Here is a 16,561-nt window from a genome sequence, read left to right as displayed (position 1 = left end):
TAATTTTGCCGACCCACAAGGTTTACGTACACTTACATCACCTACGACGTTTTATTTCTAAAATTTGCATACAAATAATCTTTCTACTGAATTACGTGCATATTATACTGTAATTTCATGGCTATCTTACACTTTGTTGGGAAGCTGTGGCCGAAAACGCACTTGTTGCTTAAGTTTTGCACACCAGTGTAATATTTAAGTGAGATAAACATTACAAAAATCTTAGAACCATTATCAATCAAATCCTTTGAATCAGAATTTTTATTAAACATATTTTTCAAATTTCTTTCATTATTTTGTATCAATTTAGGTCAAAATAAGTGGAAAATATTATATTCGGCATTTTAATTGTGTATGGTAATGAAATACAGCATGGGAGACCAATATATTTTTCTGTGTTAAAGGTAAAATCTTTTAAACATTGCTCACTTCTGAAATACAAGTTTTCAAATTTGCACTTATTTAGATTTTAGAAAAACAGTAACTCATCATTGAAATTTCTTTAATTTACAAAATCAATTACTGATACATTTTTGCATTTAAATGAAAAAAAAAATTTCAAACTACTTTTTTTGGATTTCATATTTCAGTAGAAATATATTTTTAATAATCTAACAAATTTTTTTTTTAACTTTAGACTGATGAATTGAATTGATGATATTGAAAAAATTTACCAAAATATATTTTTTCTCTTAATTAGTGCAACTGAAAAAAATACATAAAAGAAACACCCGTATCCCATCCGAGTCCAAATGTCTTAAGATTTTTTCCAGTTCCATTTGACAATCACATGTTTCACCTGACCATCTCTATTTTTTTCTTCATTTTAATATGTGATCCCTAATGCTGTACATTGCTTTGATTTTGACAAGGATTCTCAATATGTATATTAATGATGGTGATTATGAACACCAAGCATTATAAAGTCATTAGATGTGTAAAAAGAAATTATTAGCTTGCTTATTAAAGCTTAAATATATTCCTTGGTTTCCCATGCTGTGTTTGTATTTAATTCTTGGAAAAAATTTCTTGACTCTGCAAAGCGACAATTCCATAGTATGTGCAGCATATTAATTAATGTGTGAAACAACACAAAAATCATTAATAAAACCTTAAGAGCAAGAAAAAAATAAATGAAAGTTAATATACATCAATACAAAATTACTATCACTCCTTGAAGCATTTACTACCACAAGCATTTAAACTCACATAGTATTTGGTTGTTTTTAAAACGCTAGTGATTTTTTTATTGAATTTTTCATAAGAAAGAAAGAAAAGCTTGAAAAATTTAATTCCTGATTTTTTTAGCTACTTTCAAACTCCCTAAACTTTTTCGGTTTTCCTTGATGCATATGAACCTGGGCAAAAAGTTAAATTTATAAAGCTGCAATATAGATACACCCGATTTTTTTTATGGTGCTTTATATTTGCAAAAATTCTGAAGAATATGATAGAAATGAAACAAAATAACCAGGTATGAAGGCCTCATTTCAGTAGTAGAACAACTACGATTTTGTTTGTTTTATGATACAGAGCTTTAAAATCTATTCAGTGTATTTGTCTGATAAAATACACTGTATAGTAAATTCAGTGGCAAAACAGACTAAGGAAGAGCCAGGCCTACTGCCCCTATTCCGGTTTTCTTAACATTGGGCTCTGATGTGCAGGAGCAGATGTTCCAGTTGGGTGGTCAGCTTGTGGCGTAACTACCACTATAAATATTAAATGCCAAATCACTAGTATATAAGACATGTTAACTTGATTATATCTTGAGATACCTTTTGATAGTTGAAGGTTGACATACTCAATTAAATAAATCCCTTCAATGGTGACCTCCATAGGTGATATTAAATCGCTAACATGATGGATGGTCCACATTAAACAGTTGATTTGCTTAATATTAATTGCTCGAAGAAAAAAAATCTAGTGAAGTAAATAAAGTCACCCGGTCAATAAACAAAAAATGAAGGAAAAAAGAAAATTAGTGAAATGCTATAAAAACAAGAAGAAAAAAAAATGAAGGAAAAAAATAATGAGCGAAATGCTATGAAGTAAAAATATAATGAGCAAAACTTATATAAATATATAAACAGCATAAATCAACTAGTGGGATTCGCTCATCGAATTTTACCACAGATAAAATTCTGGAAGGGGAGTAATGTGGCGTAACTACCACTATAAATATTAAATACCAATTCACTAGTATATAAAACATGTTAACTTGATTCTATCTCAAGGGACCTTTTGATAGGTGAAGGTTGACATAGTCAACTAAATAAATCACTTCAAGCTGAAGGCAGTATTTCCAGAGTTTAATTCTTAAGCATGTTTGGTTCCCATTTTATCAACTCACTAAAATGACGTAAGGCTATGTCAATCTTGCCCAATCCAAAGATAGGGCTCCAAGCCTGTGGCATGGGAGCATGAAACTCAGTCGCACACTCACCAGGTCTCACATTGTTAACTATATATATAATTTATTTGACGAATACATAATATGGCAGCAGAATTAAGATAGGAAAAACTTGAATGAACACTAAACTGAAACTAGATTTTTTAAAAAAGTTTATTTGCATCACTATTCATATAAGGCCATCATATGATTTTGCTACAAAATAAAGAGATTTGAATGGGTTTGATAACTATAGGTTACTTACTTTCATGAAATCAAAAGCACAGCCCACATTTTTACTGGTGTTGTCAAAAATCGGAGTAGCCAAGTAACGCTTGCTGAAATGCGTCAGTATGGTATGTTGAGCATTCATCTTTTCTGCGATATCAATAACTTGTGATGGTGTACTAAAATAAATATTTTTTTAAAGCCAACTAATGATTTAATTAGCTAAGAAAGAAATTTTCAGAAATGAACTTTACACCTTAAGGGAAAACAACACAGTAAAATTTTCAAAAAATGGAGAAAATAAGCTACAGCATCAAACATGGTATATGATGCAGGATGCGCTGTGACATGTATAAACAAGTGAACTTGTGAGCTCACTTGATTAATGGATTTTCTCACTCCTAACAAAACATTTTAGCAAAATACTATCATTTTAATTATTTTATTGAAATAATTTATTTTAATTATGTTTTTCTTTGTTGAATCTCTAACTAGTACACTTTTCAACCGATTTAGTTCACATTTTGATGCAACATTCACAATAATATATTTTGTTGCAAGGAGAAATGTTTTTAATTGGTTTGGCTGATTTTGAGTAATTCAGGTAAATGTGACTTATTTCATGCAAACTTTTTTTTTCTTTTCAAAACACCACAATTTTATGGAGAAAAAAAATTTGCTCACAAAAATCCCAACTGCGCTAAAAACTTAATTCACGTAGTTTAAAAAAAATCAAAACGAAATCAAACTTAAATGATTTTTTCCCCAACCTATGAGTACAGCTGGTTATGGATAATTTAAAAAATAAGTTATAAACTTATATAGAATTATACAATCACTATAGAATTATATTATATAGAATTATATAATCGCTATTTTTTAAACTTTTGTGTTTGTAATATGATAAAATGAAGATTAAAATAAGCACATACAATAAGTTAAAAAAATGTATTAAGTTTATCATAATCGCTGCAAAATTCGCAAATTTATTTTTTCTTTACAGGCTTCTATTTTGTTGTTCTACATCCACTATGTTCTTAATTCACTTTCTATTCCATTTTATAATAAACTATATTCAAAAATAAATAAAAAAATTGTTTCATTCAGAATCACTTTGGAATTAATGATCAGATTTCCACATACTAAATGGTAATTTTTATGATTTTGGGGGCTCACCAAAAATAGACTCATTACCTAATTCAGTCATTTAACAAGTTTAGGAAATCAGACATAAGAATTCAATCTCTATAGAAACATTAATTTTCATTTATCAGATTTGGATTCTTGACCCTCAAAAAAAGGGGAACCAGAAGATGCAAAAAAATAAATAAATAAACCGAATAAAAATAAATAAAATATAATTTAGTTTAATAACAATAGTCCCAATTAAATAAAATTTTACAGAATATTTAACTGTGTAATATAAATAAAAAAAATCTCAAATATTTCTATAATTTTTGTTATTTAAAATTGTAGTCAACAAATTTAAATTGTGTTTCTTAAAGCATTACATTTAAAATTAAGTGCCTTAAAATTGGATCATTTCATAAAAAGTTATTCAAAATGATTTTTGTCTACTGCACATTTATAATACAAATTACGAAATTTAACAAACTATATCAGAACACACTGTTTTTCTTTACAAATATCAAATCATTCTAAATTAATTACTAACTTACCTATGTTTCCGAGCCAAAGCTTCATTCATGCAATCGTCTTCAATAGATGCTTCATGTATAAGTAAAGTACAGTTTTCACCTTAAAGAAAATTGCAAATAGTAGATTAAAAAAAAAAAAAAAATTTGATTTATATTTGTAAACATAAGAGTTAGATAATATGATTACATAATCTAGAACCTTAGAAAATTTTAAATATGAAAATTTATGAAAAATCACAAGAATTCTATATAAATGAATGTAACAATGTTGCATTTTTATGTGTTAAAAATACCTATGACAACATAGAGTTTTAAGATATATTTCAATAATTTAGTTGTATTTAAGTTAGTTACATCATAACATATTCAAAAAATATATGCATTGTATATAAAAAAAAAAAAATAATTCATGGAACAGAAAAAAAATTTAATAATTCATGTAACAAAGTTAAGCGTTTATTTTTCTAATCAAAAAGCCATGACAAAAATAAATAAATAAATAAATCAAAAGTTCGTGTTTTTTTTCATTAAAAAAATGCAAACTTTTTTTTAAACAAATGTCTACTTTTTTTAGTTTTATTCATTTTAAAATCAACTCGTTAAATAAATACTTAGATAATTTTTAAGCATATTACACGATAATTGCATAAGTTAACAGAAAAAGCAAAAACTCTCTATGTTTAAGGTGCATTTTACGTAATTAAAATTTACTTTACTGTATTAGCACTATGAAAATTTGAAATGAGATCACATGACAGTGTACAGTTTTAAGGCATTAAATTACAGTTTGCAAATCAAAAGTAACTTTAATTGTTTGCATATGTATAAAATAATGGATAATTAACATTTTCATTTCACAGCAGCCACAAAAAGTAAAATATGTGTTTCAAAATACTTCTTCTTCGTCAGCACTACAGCCTAGTGCAGGCCAAGGCTTTCTCATTTAGCTGCCCTCAGGCAACATTATATAAATAAGGCTAGTTTAAAAACGGAAAAACATTAGAGACTTGACATAGGAAAACAAATATACCTGCACAGATGCCAAAAATCAATCAAAATCGACATGCCAATATGGTAAGTCCTTCTTGACTAGTTAAGCGTAATTCAGAGTTTATTTGTTAGAAAACAGAACTAATTTCCACACAATCGAGGTACAGTAGGGAACCGATTATCCGGAACGATCGGGACCATCGCTATTCCGGATAACTGATTTTTCCGGTTTTCTGAATCGCTACAAAAAGCCGCTTTTTTTATTGTTAAATCCAAATAAATAAAAAAAAATTTTGGAAATAATCTTAAAAAGAAGGAAAAACGATGGAGTAATACACTAATGATTATTTCCAAATGATGGTAAGGTAAACATCTTTCAAAAAAGAAAGAAAAATCTTATAAGGGAAAAAAAAATCTTTTTTTTAAATGGCGGGAAAATTTATCGAATTTCGTTCCGGTTTTTTGGTTTTCCGGTTTTCTGATTTCCGGATAACGGGTTCTGTACTGTATCTAGTCTCACCCTACTACCCCAATATTACTCCACTTACCTCTATATTCCTTTTATATGCTAGCCTAGTATATTTTTTGGCTAAGACACTCTAGAGGTAGAAAAAATAAACATATTTTGTAGGGTTTTTTTAAAGTGACAGATGAATAAAACAACATTCTGAAAATTTTTTTTTTTATTATACAACTTGCAAAATGTAGGGATTAATTTTTACAATGTGATACTGAAAAAAAATGTCAATAAAACACTATACAGCTTCTCTCAATCTAGCTCCTTATCAAAAAATTGCAACAAAAAAGCTATGCAAAATCAAAATGAAATAATTCAATGTATTTTTTGTAAAGAATGTTTAAAAACTATTTTCTGTGCAAAATACATCCCTGTAAGTACAAAGTAAGCTACAACTAATGCTTGGAGGGTAAAATGAAATTTTAAAATAAAGAAAAAATTAGCTTTTAGTTTGGTTTTAATTCATTCAATATTCAAACTTGAGAGACATAAAAATGATTGTATTACCAGCATCAATTAATTTCTGACAAGGTGCAGTGTCACCGGAGTAAACGATTTTCCAGGCCATTTCCTTTTTTAAAACAATCCCATAAGCATCTTTACAATGTCTAACAGGAACAGTCTCAATCTTAAAAGAAAATTCATTAGATGCATTTTGAAACTAGTAAAGCCAATTACTTTTCATAAATATAAAAATGAGAAAGAATCATGGAAAAATATATGATACACATACCTCTACATCTCCTAAAAAATATTGTAGTTTATTTGGCTTTTTCTTCTCANGGTATCTTGCATGATCCCTGCCCAAACCATGAGTCCTCCACCAGCATAATGGTCCCTTTCGATAATGTTGCTGGGATGGTATCAGGTTCCAGGTTCCCTCCATAGCAATAACTGTCCAGAATCAGGTTATAGACTGAATCTGGACTTATCGGTGCAGAGAACATGAGCCCATTGAAGCTGTGTCCAATTCTGATGTTGTCTTAATTTTGTTCACCAGTGGAATATGATAACCCCCTATTATAGTGTCTATCGCAACATAAAATAATGAAACATAATTAGTATATTATTTTGAAACTTCGTTGTTCAACAAAATGTGTTTCCTTCTATGATAATATGATTAAACTGAAATAATATTGCAGTGCATTTCACGATAGTTGCAGAAAATTTTGATGTATTGAACCTTATTATTTGTTAGTTTGCTTCAATGACTGTAAATTGTTTCTTTACAAATAAGTCTAAAGTGGAATAAATTATGAATAACTGGAATAATAAAACTCCAGATTTTGATAATTATTTAAGACTAATAATAAAAGTTAAGAGACTATAAAGAACAAACAAAATTATAAAATTTTTCTTACCTCACTTTCTTAAATATAGGATCATATAATTCACAAAATCGTTTAAAAATATAATAAATTTCTTTAGGTAAAATCAAAGCAAGAGGTTGATAAATGCAACCAGATCTTCTAAATGCTTCCATTCTTTCTTTCAATAAAAGAAATAAGCCCTATAATAAATAATATTTTCTTAAAAATCAAATGTTTTTTTTTAAAAAAAAAACATACAGAACTAAATTTGTAACATCATGTGCAGACCTAATTTAAAAAATTAAAATTCTAAATGAACTAGTTGAATTCCCAAGAAATAACAATTTAAAAAAAAAAGCATAGCACTTTAGATGAAATATCCCTTTTTTATTGGAGTTTCTTTTGAACTTTTCAACTGATTCATGTGAAATTTTGGATTATAATATTAAAATTTTTTTAAGTTAACAAGAGTTAACATTTTTATACATTAAAATATATTATGGAAATTATTACATTGAATAGTTCAAAAGAACAAACAATTTTAAAATAATTTCAAACCTTACAAAAAAAGCTATGCTTCATCATCTGATCTAATAATTTAATTAGTTGACTGCAATAGTCAACGAACATTTCATCCCCCACTTAATAATAGGAATTCAACTTGATATAAAAAAAAGCCTATAATTAAATGAAAAATTATATAAGGTGATTCTTTTTTTAGGAAACAATGCAATGTAAATGAAAGAAATATTAATTTTACCATGTAATGATCTGTATGCAGATGACTGATAAAAATGCAAGAGATTTTTCGTAGTTCCATATCTACATTCTCTTTTCCAAAATAGCGTACAAATTGCATGAAAGTGCCTTCACCACAGTCTAACAAGATATTTCTATTAGAACTGAAAATAGAGAAACGGAATAATTAAAAAAACGAATGAGCCAAAGTTAGCAAAATAAAACAAATATTTTAAAAAGTAGTAAAAAAACTCAATCTGAGTGAAACAAGTAGCTATATAGAAAAATAACAAAAATGAAAGTAATAATGGATGAATAATTTTCAGTTATTCGTATCTGGTATATTTTAAAAGTTATTTGATCGAAAAAAGATCAAAAACAATAAAATTCAAAAATTAGTGTAATAATTTTTTTTAAATTTTATAACCGTTGTTGAACAGCCGACACAATTTTTGGGTTTACGACTTCTATTGTTCAACTCCGCAGCCTTGTAATTTTGAACCCAATCCAGAAGATAAGGGAAATCCTAGATCAAGTATTGGAAGAAACTATGCCTTCGTGGAGGACTTTTTGATGGAACTAACCCCCATTTGCATTACATGAAGAGGAAGACCATGAGAACCTCCCAAGGTCAGTCTGGCAGAAAAGGGATTCTAACCCGTGATCCGTCTAATACTGAAGATATTTCACTTCAGCACTGTGGTCGGTGCAAGCCGGATGTGGATTCGTATCGACCAATCATTGGTGGGATTCAAACCCGATTCACCTCATTGGAAGGCGAACGCTCTATCCCGTGAGCCATCGTGGCTCAGTGTAATAGATTATAAAATATTTATTAATTACTATACTAGTGCAGTATTTCAGTTTATTTTTCCTATAGTGTTATATGTGGACAATATATGTGAAGAGCAAAACTTGCAAATAGTCATTAATGAAATTCTTTCAATCAAATCCTTTGGGCAGTTAGGAAGTGTGGTGAGGAGACTGAACGATTACAACCACCAAATGCTTCTGCAAGTTAAATTATTGCAGTTTTGATGGAGCCTACTCGTGACATTTTCGTTTTGGATTATCACTAAAGATTAATTCTAAATTGTTACCAATATATTATTAGTCTAGCTCTTGTGCTAAGTTAACATTAAAAAGAAATTAAACAAATATCAATAAAATTTAAATTCATTGGTTTTTTCACATCATTCTATGTAATTATACAAAGTAAAACATTACTTTTTATACTTGCATGTGTTGCGAGTTTGATGCTTGGCCGAATAAAATTGAATGAAATACTTTTCTAAGTATTGAGGTTTCAAAAAACATCAATATGTACGTTCAATTATAAAAAAAAAATAGACAAAGTACTTTTTTAAACAATAGGACTCTTAAAAACATCAAAATATAAGTTTAGAAACCAATGAGTTAAATAATCAAAATATTTTTCCTAAACAATGAGGATTTTAAAATACAAGTGGAGTAATCCAATTTTTTTTGAACAATAAGACTTTTAAAAACATCAAAATACAAGTTTTATTACCAATGTGTAAAAAAATACTTATCTAAATAATGAGGTATTTAAAAAGATTAAAATACAAGTAAAGTATTTAAAATGCTTTACTGAACAATAGGCTTCTAAAAACATCAGCATATAAGTGTAATAACTAGAGAATTTAAAAATTAAAACTATTTTTTTAAACAATGAGGCTTTAAAAAATATTAAAATGTAGGTTTGATAATAAAAAAATTAAGCAAAAATACTTTTCGTTAAAATGAAGCTTTTCAAAATTCAAAATACAAGAAGAAGAATTAAAATGCCTTTCTAAACCATGAGGTTTTTAAAAACACCAAAATACAGGGTGACAAGATTATAGTAACCAATGAGTTAAACAATCGAAATACTTTTCTTTCAAACAATGAGACTTTTAAGAACTGCAAAATGAAAGTTAAATAATCAAAAGTTTAAAATAAAAAAATTCTCTACGCAATGGAAGTTAAAATAAAAATTAAATGAATGAAATTATTTTCTAAACAATGAGTATTTTGAAGAGTAGTACGGCTAAATATTTTACAATGATCTCCTTTAACTACTGTTTGGTTTAGGAACTTATCAGGGCACCAAAAATCTTATTTTGAAAAATTGGCAAAGTTCTCTCAGGATAGGGCAAATCAAAACAAGCTTCTTCTCCAGTAATTTCATTTAAAAATACTTTATTTACATTAATAAATTACACTTACTTCACATTTAAAAGAATAGCTGAAACATTTCTGTAAGCAGTAGATGTTGCAGAGCAAGTTCCAAGGAACAATACTTTAGGATAAGACTGAGTACCTAAAATTTAAAAAGTACTCAACAGTAAGAAAAGTATGTCTAAGATAATTCTTATTAATTTTAGAATAAGTATAATCTAATCATTTATTTCCATAATATATAACATTGAAAATGGTTATCATTAATTATCTTTTTTAAAAAAAAGCTGCAACTGATTTTTTCCTTCTCTTAAAAATATTAAATTAAGCATGTGTTACCTATTTTAGGTTCAAACCTATCCACTTGCTTGTCTTTACCTTAAAAAAATTGCGAAAACTAAGTTGGTATTTTTGATAGCTTTGAAAACTTTTATGTTTTTTTTTTCTTCGCCCTTTGCCTCCAAATTGCATTTAGTAGCGTTGAATTGTCAATTCCTTTAAATTTACAAAACACTCTTTTTTTTTGTTGCTTCGATCAATTACTGTTATTTTCATTGCTTAAAACATCCTTTCAACTACATTTTAAAATTTTTACATTTTGACAAAAAAAAAGCAAGTATCATCATTTGAAAATTGCGAAATTCTGTTATTGTAGCAAACCTCAGGAACAGAACAATTAGTTTTTAACACTATTCCTTTGTGTTTCAACCTTTAGACAAAGTTTTATTCTATATTCTCAAGCAGTATAATAGAAAGGGGATCATATGACAGCAAAATTATGTCAAAATCAATCTGTAAACTCTTTATTTTTTAAATCATCATACTTGTTTACAATTCTCATGTTTAACTACTAAAAAGGTTGGTTTATGAAATTTTTTTACAAATTTCTGAAATATCAGAACTGATCAAGCAATAAAGCAGTCTGTATATTTACTGATAAAACTACTTTCTGGATGAAAAATTAATAACTGGAAGAAAAAAGAAAGAGATTTTACTAGACACCATATTGTCATTATATAGTTCATTCATAATGAATATAAAATTTGGTTCTATTACTGTTTGCTAGATAAGTTTGCTAGATAAAAAATGTCATAACTGTTTTAAAAATTAGAACTGACCAAATGATAAAGCAGTCAGTATAATTACAGATAAAACTATTTTCTGGATAAAAATTTAATAACTGAAATACATCTTTCTAGACACAATGTAGAAACAATTATTAAAATCTAAAATTTGGTTACAATTAAGTTTAAAAAAAAATTTATACCATTTGTAAAATAAATAAGTCTTAATACTTATTAATTTTTCAAATGGTATAAAACAATTTTAAGCAAAACAAACATAGTCAATGCAATTTAAAAACAAAGTATCCTGGCAAGTTAGCAAAAATAAGATGTTTCATTTTAAATGCGAGTTCAGAAAAAAAGAAAAAGATTACCATTGTTGCATGAAGACTGTAAATCAGATTTCTGAGCAGCTTTCAGTTTCAGAAGCTCTTCTTTGAATCCCGGATAATGTTTTGTATCTTCTATATATTTTTCAGGGACATAATTTACAACATTATTCCTGTACAAAGAAGGAAGAAAAACACAACATTATTATTTTAAGTTCTTTAATAAAAGCTGAAAAAATATTAAAATATTATATCAGTGTGGTAATACCAATTCAGTTGCTTTTGCGGACGATAATTTAGTTGTAGCATTGAAGGTGCATTTATCACAGAAGATGTTGAAATGAAATCTTGAGTCTTGGACTAGGAAGGGAAGAATAAAGAAATTAAGAGCAATCCAACATTGAATTCAATTACCCTATATTTCTGAATACAGGACGCGAATTTTTGGAAAATTTTTGTAAACTAAAGTAGGGGTTTGGTTTACAATCGAATTTGTTAAATTTGCAATATTTCACCTGAACATTGGCAATAAAAAAACGTTTATTTTTGTCAAGCATTAGTGATAGATTAATAAAACTCGCAACTCAGCACATAAAAATACATAAATTTACAGTTGAAAATAATACATAGAAATATAACAATAAAAAAAGTATAAAAATAACAATATGAAATAAAATTTTTTACAGATTTTCTTAACTTCTCGCTTTTCCTCATAAAACAGCAAACGATTAGAACAGCAAACAAACAAGAAAGGTATTAAATTAATGATAAAACAAATGAATAATTTTTTTATGTCAAAGCTAATTAGCACACTAAACAGTAAGGAAGCTAAACAAGTTTGCTAAACAAGTACCTAATGTATGTAAACAAAAATTTAAATTAATAACAATTGTAAAAACCATGTTTAACTTCTTAAATTGAAACTTCTGCGACTTAAAGACGTGAAAATACCTTTTAAATCATAATTTCATAATATAATTTGCAAATAGGTTGTAATTATTTTCGTCACTTTAGCTGTTCCATCGCACTTTATTGCAGTATTAGACACCTGATGTCTCATAATATCATAACAAATTTTAACTTTTTTTTTACTGAATAATAATCAATAAATTGAATTTAAATGCACCCATATTAACAGTAAATAAAAAGATAAGAAAAAAAACGAATACATTGATTTTTACAGAAAAGAATGACTTCTTTGCAACTCTGTTTTTAATTATTTTATGCACCGATGTGTTATGAATTTTAAAATAACACCCAAAAACAATTTTGATTTAAGTATTTTAAAACAATAATTAAGCTGTCTACAAACCTTGAAATCAGGCAAAAGTTTAAAAATATCAGAATGAAGATGATGCAGAAAGCTTTGTATTTTATACACAGATTCGCTGGACACTGATGAGCAAGAAACATTTAAAATGATATGCTGAGTCTTTGGGTGAAAACTGCAAAATAAAGATATAAGTATTTACTTCCATCAGTCAATACAGGAAATACATACATGAGTAGTAATACATGTAACCCTTTATTAGAAAACAGGAGGCTGAATAAAAAAGAAAAATGAATTACTTAATTTAAAACTTAGACAGATTAATCATTTATAAGCTTTAAATAACTATAGGTTATTATGGTTAGAGCAGTTGGCTGAATTTAAACAACAATATATCATATTTAATAATATTCCATCATTACAAAAGAATTTTAATCGACTTTCCTTTTTAATAATCTGAATGAAAGTACCATACAGGCAATAAAACACTTTCAGTCTCTTAATTCCACAATATTCATTATTCATATCTAGGGTTAACACAAGCAATGAAAATCTAAAGGTCTAATAAAACTATTATGCATTTGCTAGGTACGCATTTAGTGATCCAAAATGTTAATATGGTAGACAAACTTAAGAAAAATCGAACTTTACAACTGCATAATTCATGCTACGTTACACATCAGAAATTATTAATTGCCATTTATTAATAAAACTTTTTTTTTCGAATGCCCACCTGGGGAATGACATTTCGTCAATACAGGCATCTGAAGGGCAGATTTGTTGGCCACTCTTTCAGGGGCACCATATTAGGTGAGCAAACGTTGCTCCCACAGTAAGGACAGATAGTACAGAGAATGAAAGAACATGCATGCGTTGCTTGGGATTCGAACCCAGAACTTTTCTGATTTAAGGCCAGTTCCCTGGCACCTACATAGATCGGTTGGAGCTCACTAAAACTAATTAGGTTTATTTTCCCATAATGATTGAAGTTTAAAATTAAGTGAAAAAAGGCTAAAATTTTATTAGTAAATAGATTCAAATACAGTTTAAAATGCTGAGATAAACTTAATAAATAAATGAGGAAAACATAGAAAATAAGAACTAACAAAATATTATATTAAAAATTAATTATCTAAAAATTATAAAATTCTAAATCAAGTAAATTCAAAAGGAGTAAAAAATTATGTTTTATTCATGAACTTTATAATACTGTCAGTACACAAATGTAAAGCACATCACATGTAAATTTTATATTCCAATGTGTAAAAATTTTCATAAAAGACACTTATGGTTATTTCATTTGAAATATAACTGAACTAAAACCTAATCTACACGCAGTTCAATAAAGTTAGTAAAAACTTTTTTTAAAAGCATAAAATTCGATGAGAAAAAAAAAACTGTTTTTCATTACTATTTTATAATTATATTCAATTTCAACCCATGCATATGATTTTAGAGACAATTGTAGAACATTTGACGACAATTGACGCCGTGTAGGCACCAATTGTCGTCAAATGTTCTACATTTGTCACCATATTGGCATGAAAAATTTATTCATATCGATTACTTAAATTTTAATTAACATTCTTTAGCAAAATTATCAATTATTTACTTAAACTTAAAAGCTTTTAATGACTCTAACTGTTTTACTGAAATGTAATATTTTATTAAATTTACATTTATTTATATTTTTATTAATTTAAAATACAATTATAATCCAATGAGACTGGGAACAACTTTTTCTTTGTTTTCTGTTGCATGAGATTCTTGGATCATATCGTTAATTTCAAATCTGTAATAGGTTTCTCTCTTCAAGCTACAGTTTTTTTTAAAATGCCATTTTTTATTGAAATAGACAAGTTTAAAAAAGCTATATATTACAGGCGGTCACGTAAATGATGCAACAAACTTCTAGAGGAGTTAGAGCATACCATTAGGATTAAAATTGGATAGGAACCCATGACCGGATATATCGTCATCTGACGTAGGGGGGCTTCCCTTTTATAAACTGCTTCTTTACTGTGTAAACTTTATAAACTGTGTGCTTTTGAACAGGTCATAATAGAAAAGTGCCCCTATACGTGTATGATGACATTTCTGAGTATGCATCTTTATGCAATTCAGATGATGTGCTTTTAACTCCCCTAGAAGTTTGTTGCAACATTTATGTGACACCTTTTTATGTATAACATTTTTAAACTTTTAACTTCAACAAAAAATGGATTAAAAATATCATTTAAAAAAATTCGTAGGTTTAGGAACAAAGCTATTTCTAGATTTAAAATCCTCACACTCAAATTAGGCAAGATCAAGTACTTGTATAAATGCAGAAAAACATTTTTTCACTGGTGCAATTAAATAGGCATCATAATATAACAATATGATATATTTTTAATAATGATTGACTATAAAAGAATATCAAAATAAAGAAATAGGTTTAAAAAAATAACTTTCTGTGCGATCTAATAGATAGATGAAACATAAGCTCAATCTAAAGCTACTTTATCTTGAAATTCATTCTAACTAAGCACTATAGATAAATTTGAACTGAAAAGTCTAACAGTAAACCAGTAGAAAATTTAAATTTTTTTATAAAGAGCAATAATATATTATAGAAAATACATTCATACAGAAATTATTACTTTACTACACTTGAGTTAGGAATAGGAAAATGTTCAAGTAACTGACCTATGCATCCAATCTTGATACATCTTTGTATCTACAACCTTAGGAGGGGAAAAGTGAAAAATAGTGGAAACTAGAGAAGCTTTATCAGAGGGTAACTGATACTCATTAAAATCTTCATTCTCCGTAAAAGCTGACAAAAATTTTTCTGAAGGACAATCAACGACTGCAATGATAAAACCAATTTTAATGGCTAAAAATATTTATAATTATATTTATTAAAATCATTGTTATAAATTTTTTTAATAGTAATTAAAAAATTAAGTACTAGTTAATTTACAATATTAGCTCATTATTTTTCACGTAAAATTTGAATTAAATAAAATGAAATACAATACAAGTTACAAACTTAACTAATTACATCTGACTACAAAACCTGATTTTAAGATTATGAAGCAAAACACACTTTCACAAAATGTATTTATTTATCAATAATGTGTAATCTATTATTTTTCTTTGACTAAACTATAAGAGGAAAACCATTTGTAATCAATTGCTTAAATATTAAACGTCACTCAAACACTACCTTATCTAAACTCATAAAAATGTGTAAAAATTAAGAATCATTCTTTGATTTTCAAAATTTTTATTAGGGTGGAAAATTCTATCTAAATTGGCAATTTTTGAAAAAAAAAATTACTAGCTTTTAAGATATTTAAGTTATTTGTCCATTCTGAAACCTAGATAATCCATTATGGCAAGATGATATATATATATATATATATATATATAGTTTAAAATTATAGCTTTTCCTTAAGTGGAAGGCATTTAAGCATGGCTTTCTTATTTTTCTTCATAAAAGATCCTTGAAAAATGCTGTTAAAATTAGTCCGCTAAGAAAAAAAAAGGGTTAAAAGTTATGCGAAACTTATTAACTAGTTGTGTTAAATGATGTATGGAAATTAGATTTAAAAAAGTCAGGTAAATGCAGGGGATGTCTTTTGTAGTGTCAGTTGAGCAACATGTACTGAAACCAGATGTATGTTTTTGACCAAAGACCAAGTCTGACCAAATGTGCATGTTTTCAATGGATTCCAAGATTAGTTAAGTAAATTGCTCACAGTACTTATCTGCAGTTAATTATTAGTCACATTCCACAGCAGTCTTACATACATTTAACAATATTTAACTTTTGTTTGATGCAATTTATTTAAGGCACAGAAGTTTTCAATCATTTGATATAAACAAAGAGAACAATG

General features: G+C 27.4%; 1 protein-coding gene across 1 annotated transcript in view; it reads right to left on the bottom strand.

Moving 5' to 3' along the window:
- The window catches only part of LOC107454578 (zinc phosphodiesterase ELAC protein 2), a 33,835-nt gene that overhangs the window by 1,112 nt on the left and 16,162 nt on the right, over nt 1–16,561 (bottom strand). The window contains exons 11-21 of the mRNA XM_021144697.3: nt 15,366–15,528; nt 12,720–12,852; nt 11,676–11,767; nt 11,453–11,580; nt 10,063–10,156; nt 7,856–7,997; nt 7,152–7,295; nt 6,519–6,665; nt 6,293–6,413; nt 4,300–4,378; nt 2,658–2,799 (exon numbers count right to left, since the gene is read on the bottom strand). Of these exons, the coding sequence (XP_021000356.3) occupies nt 2,658–2,799; nt 4,300–4,378; nt 6,293–6,413; nt 6,519–6,665; nt 7,152–7,295; nt 7,856–7,997; nt 10,063–10,156; nt 11,453–11,580; nt 11,676–11,767; nt 12,720–12,852; nt 15,366–15,528 (1,385 nt within the window). The remainder of the gene's footprint in view (nt 1–2,657; nt 2,800–4,299; nt 4,379–6,292; nt 6,414–6,518; nt 6,666–7,151; nt 7,296–7,855; nt 7,998–10,062; nt 10,157–11,452; nt 11,581–11,675; nt 11,768–12,719; nt 12,853–15,365; nt 15,529–16,561) is intronic.

The sequence above is a fragment of the Parasteatoda tepidariorum genome, chromosome 5 (genome assembly GCF_043381705.1).
Source record: "Parasteatoda tepidariorum isolate YZ-2023 chromosome 5, CAS_Ptep_4.0, whole genome shotgun sequence".
Taxonomy (NCBI): Eukaryota; Metazoa; Arthropoda; class Arachnida; order Araneae; family Theridiidae; genus Parasteatoda; species Parasteatoda tepidariorum.
Note: the sequence above shows the minus strand (reverse complement) of the source record. Positions and strands in the feature narration are given on the sequence as shown.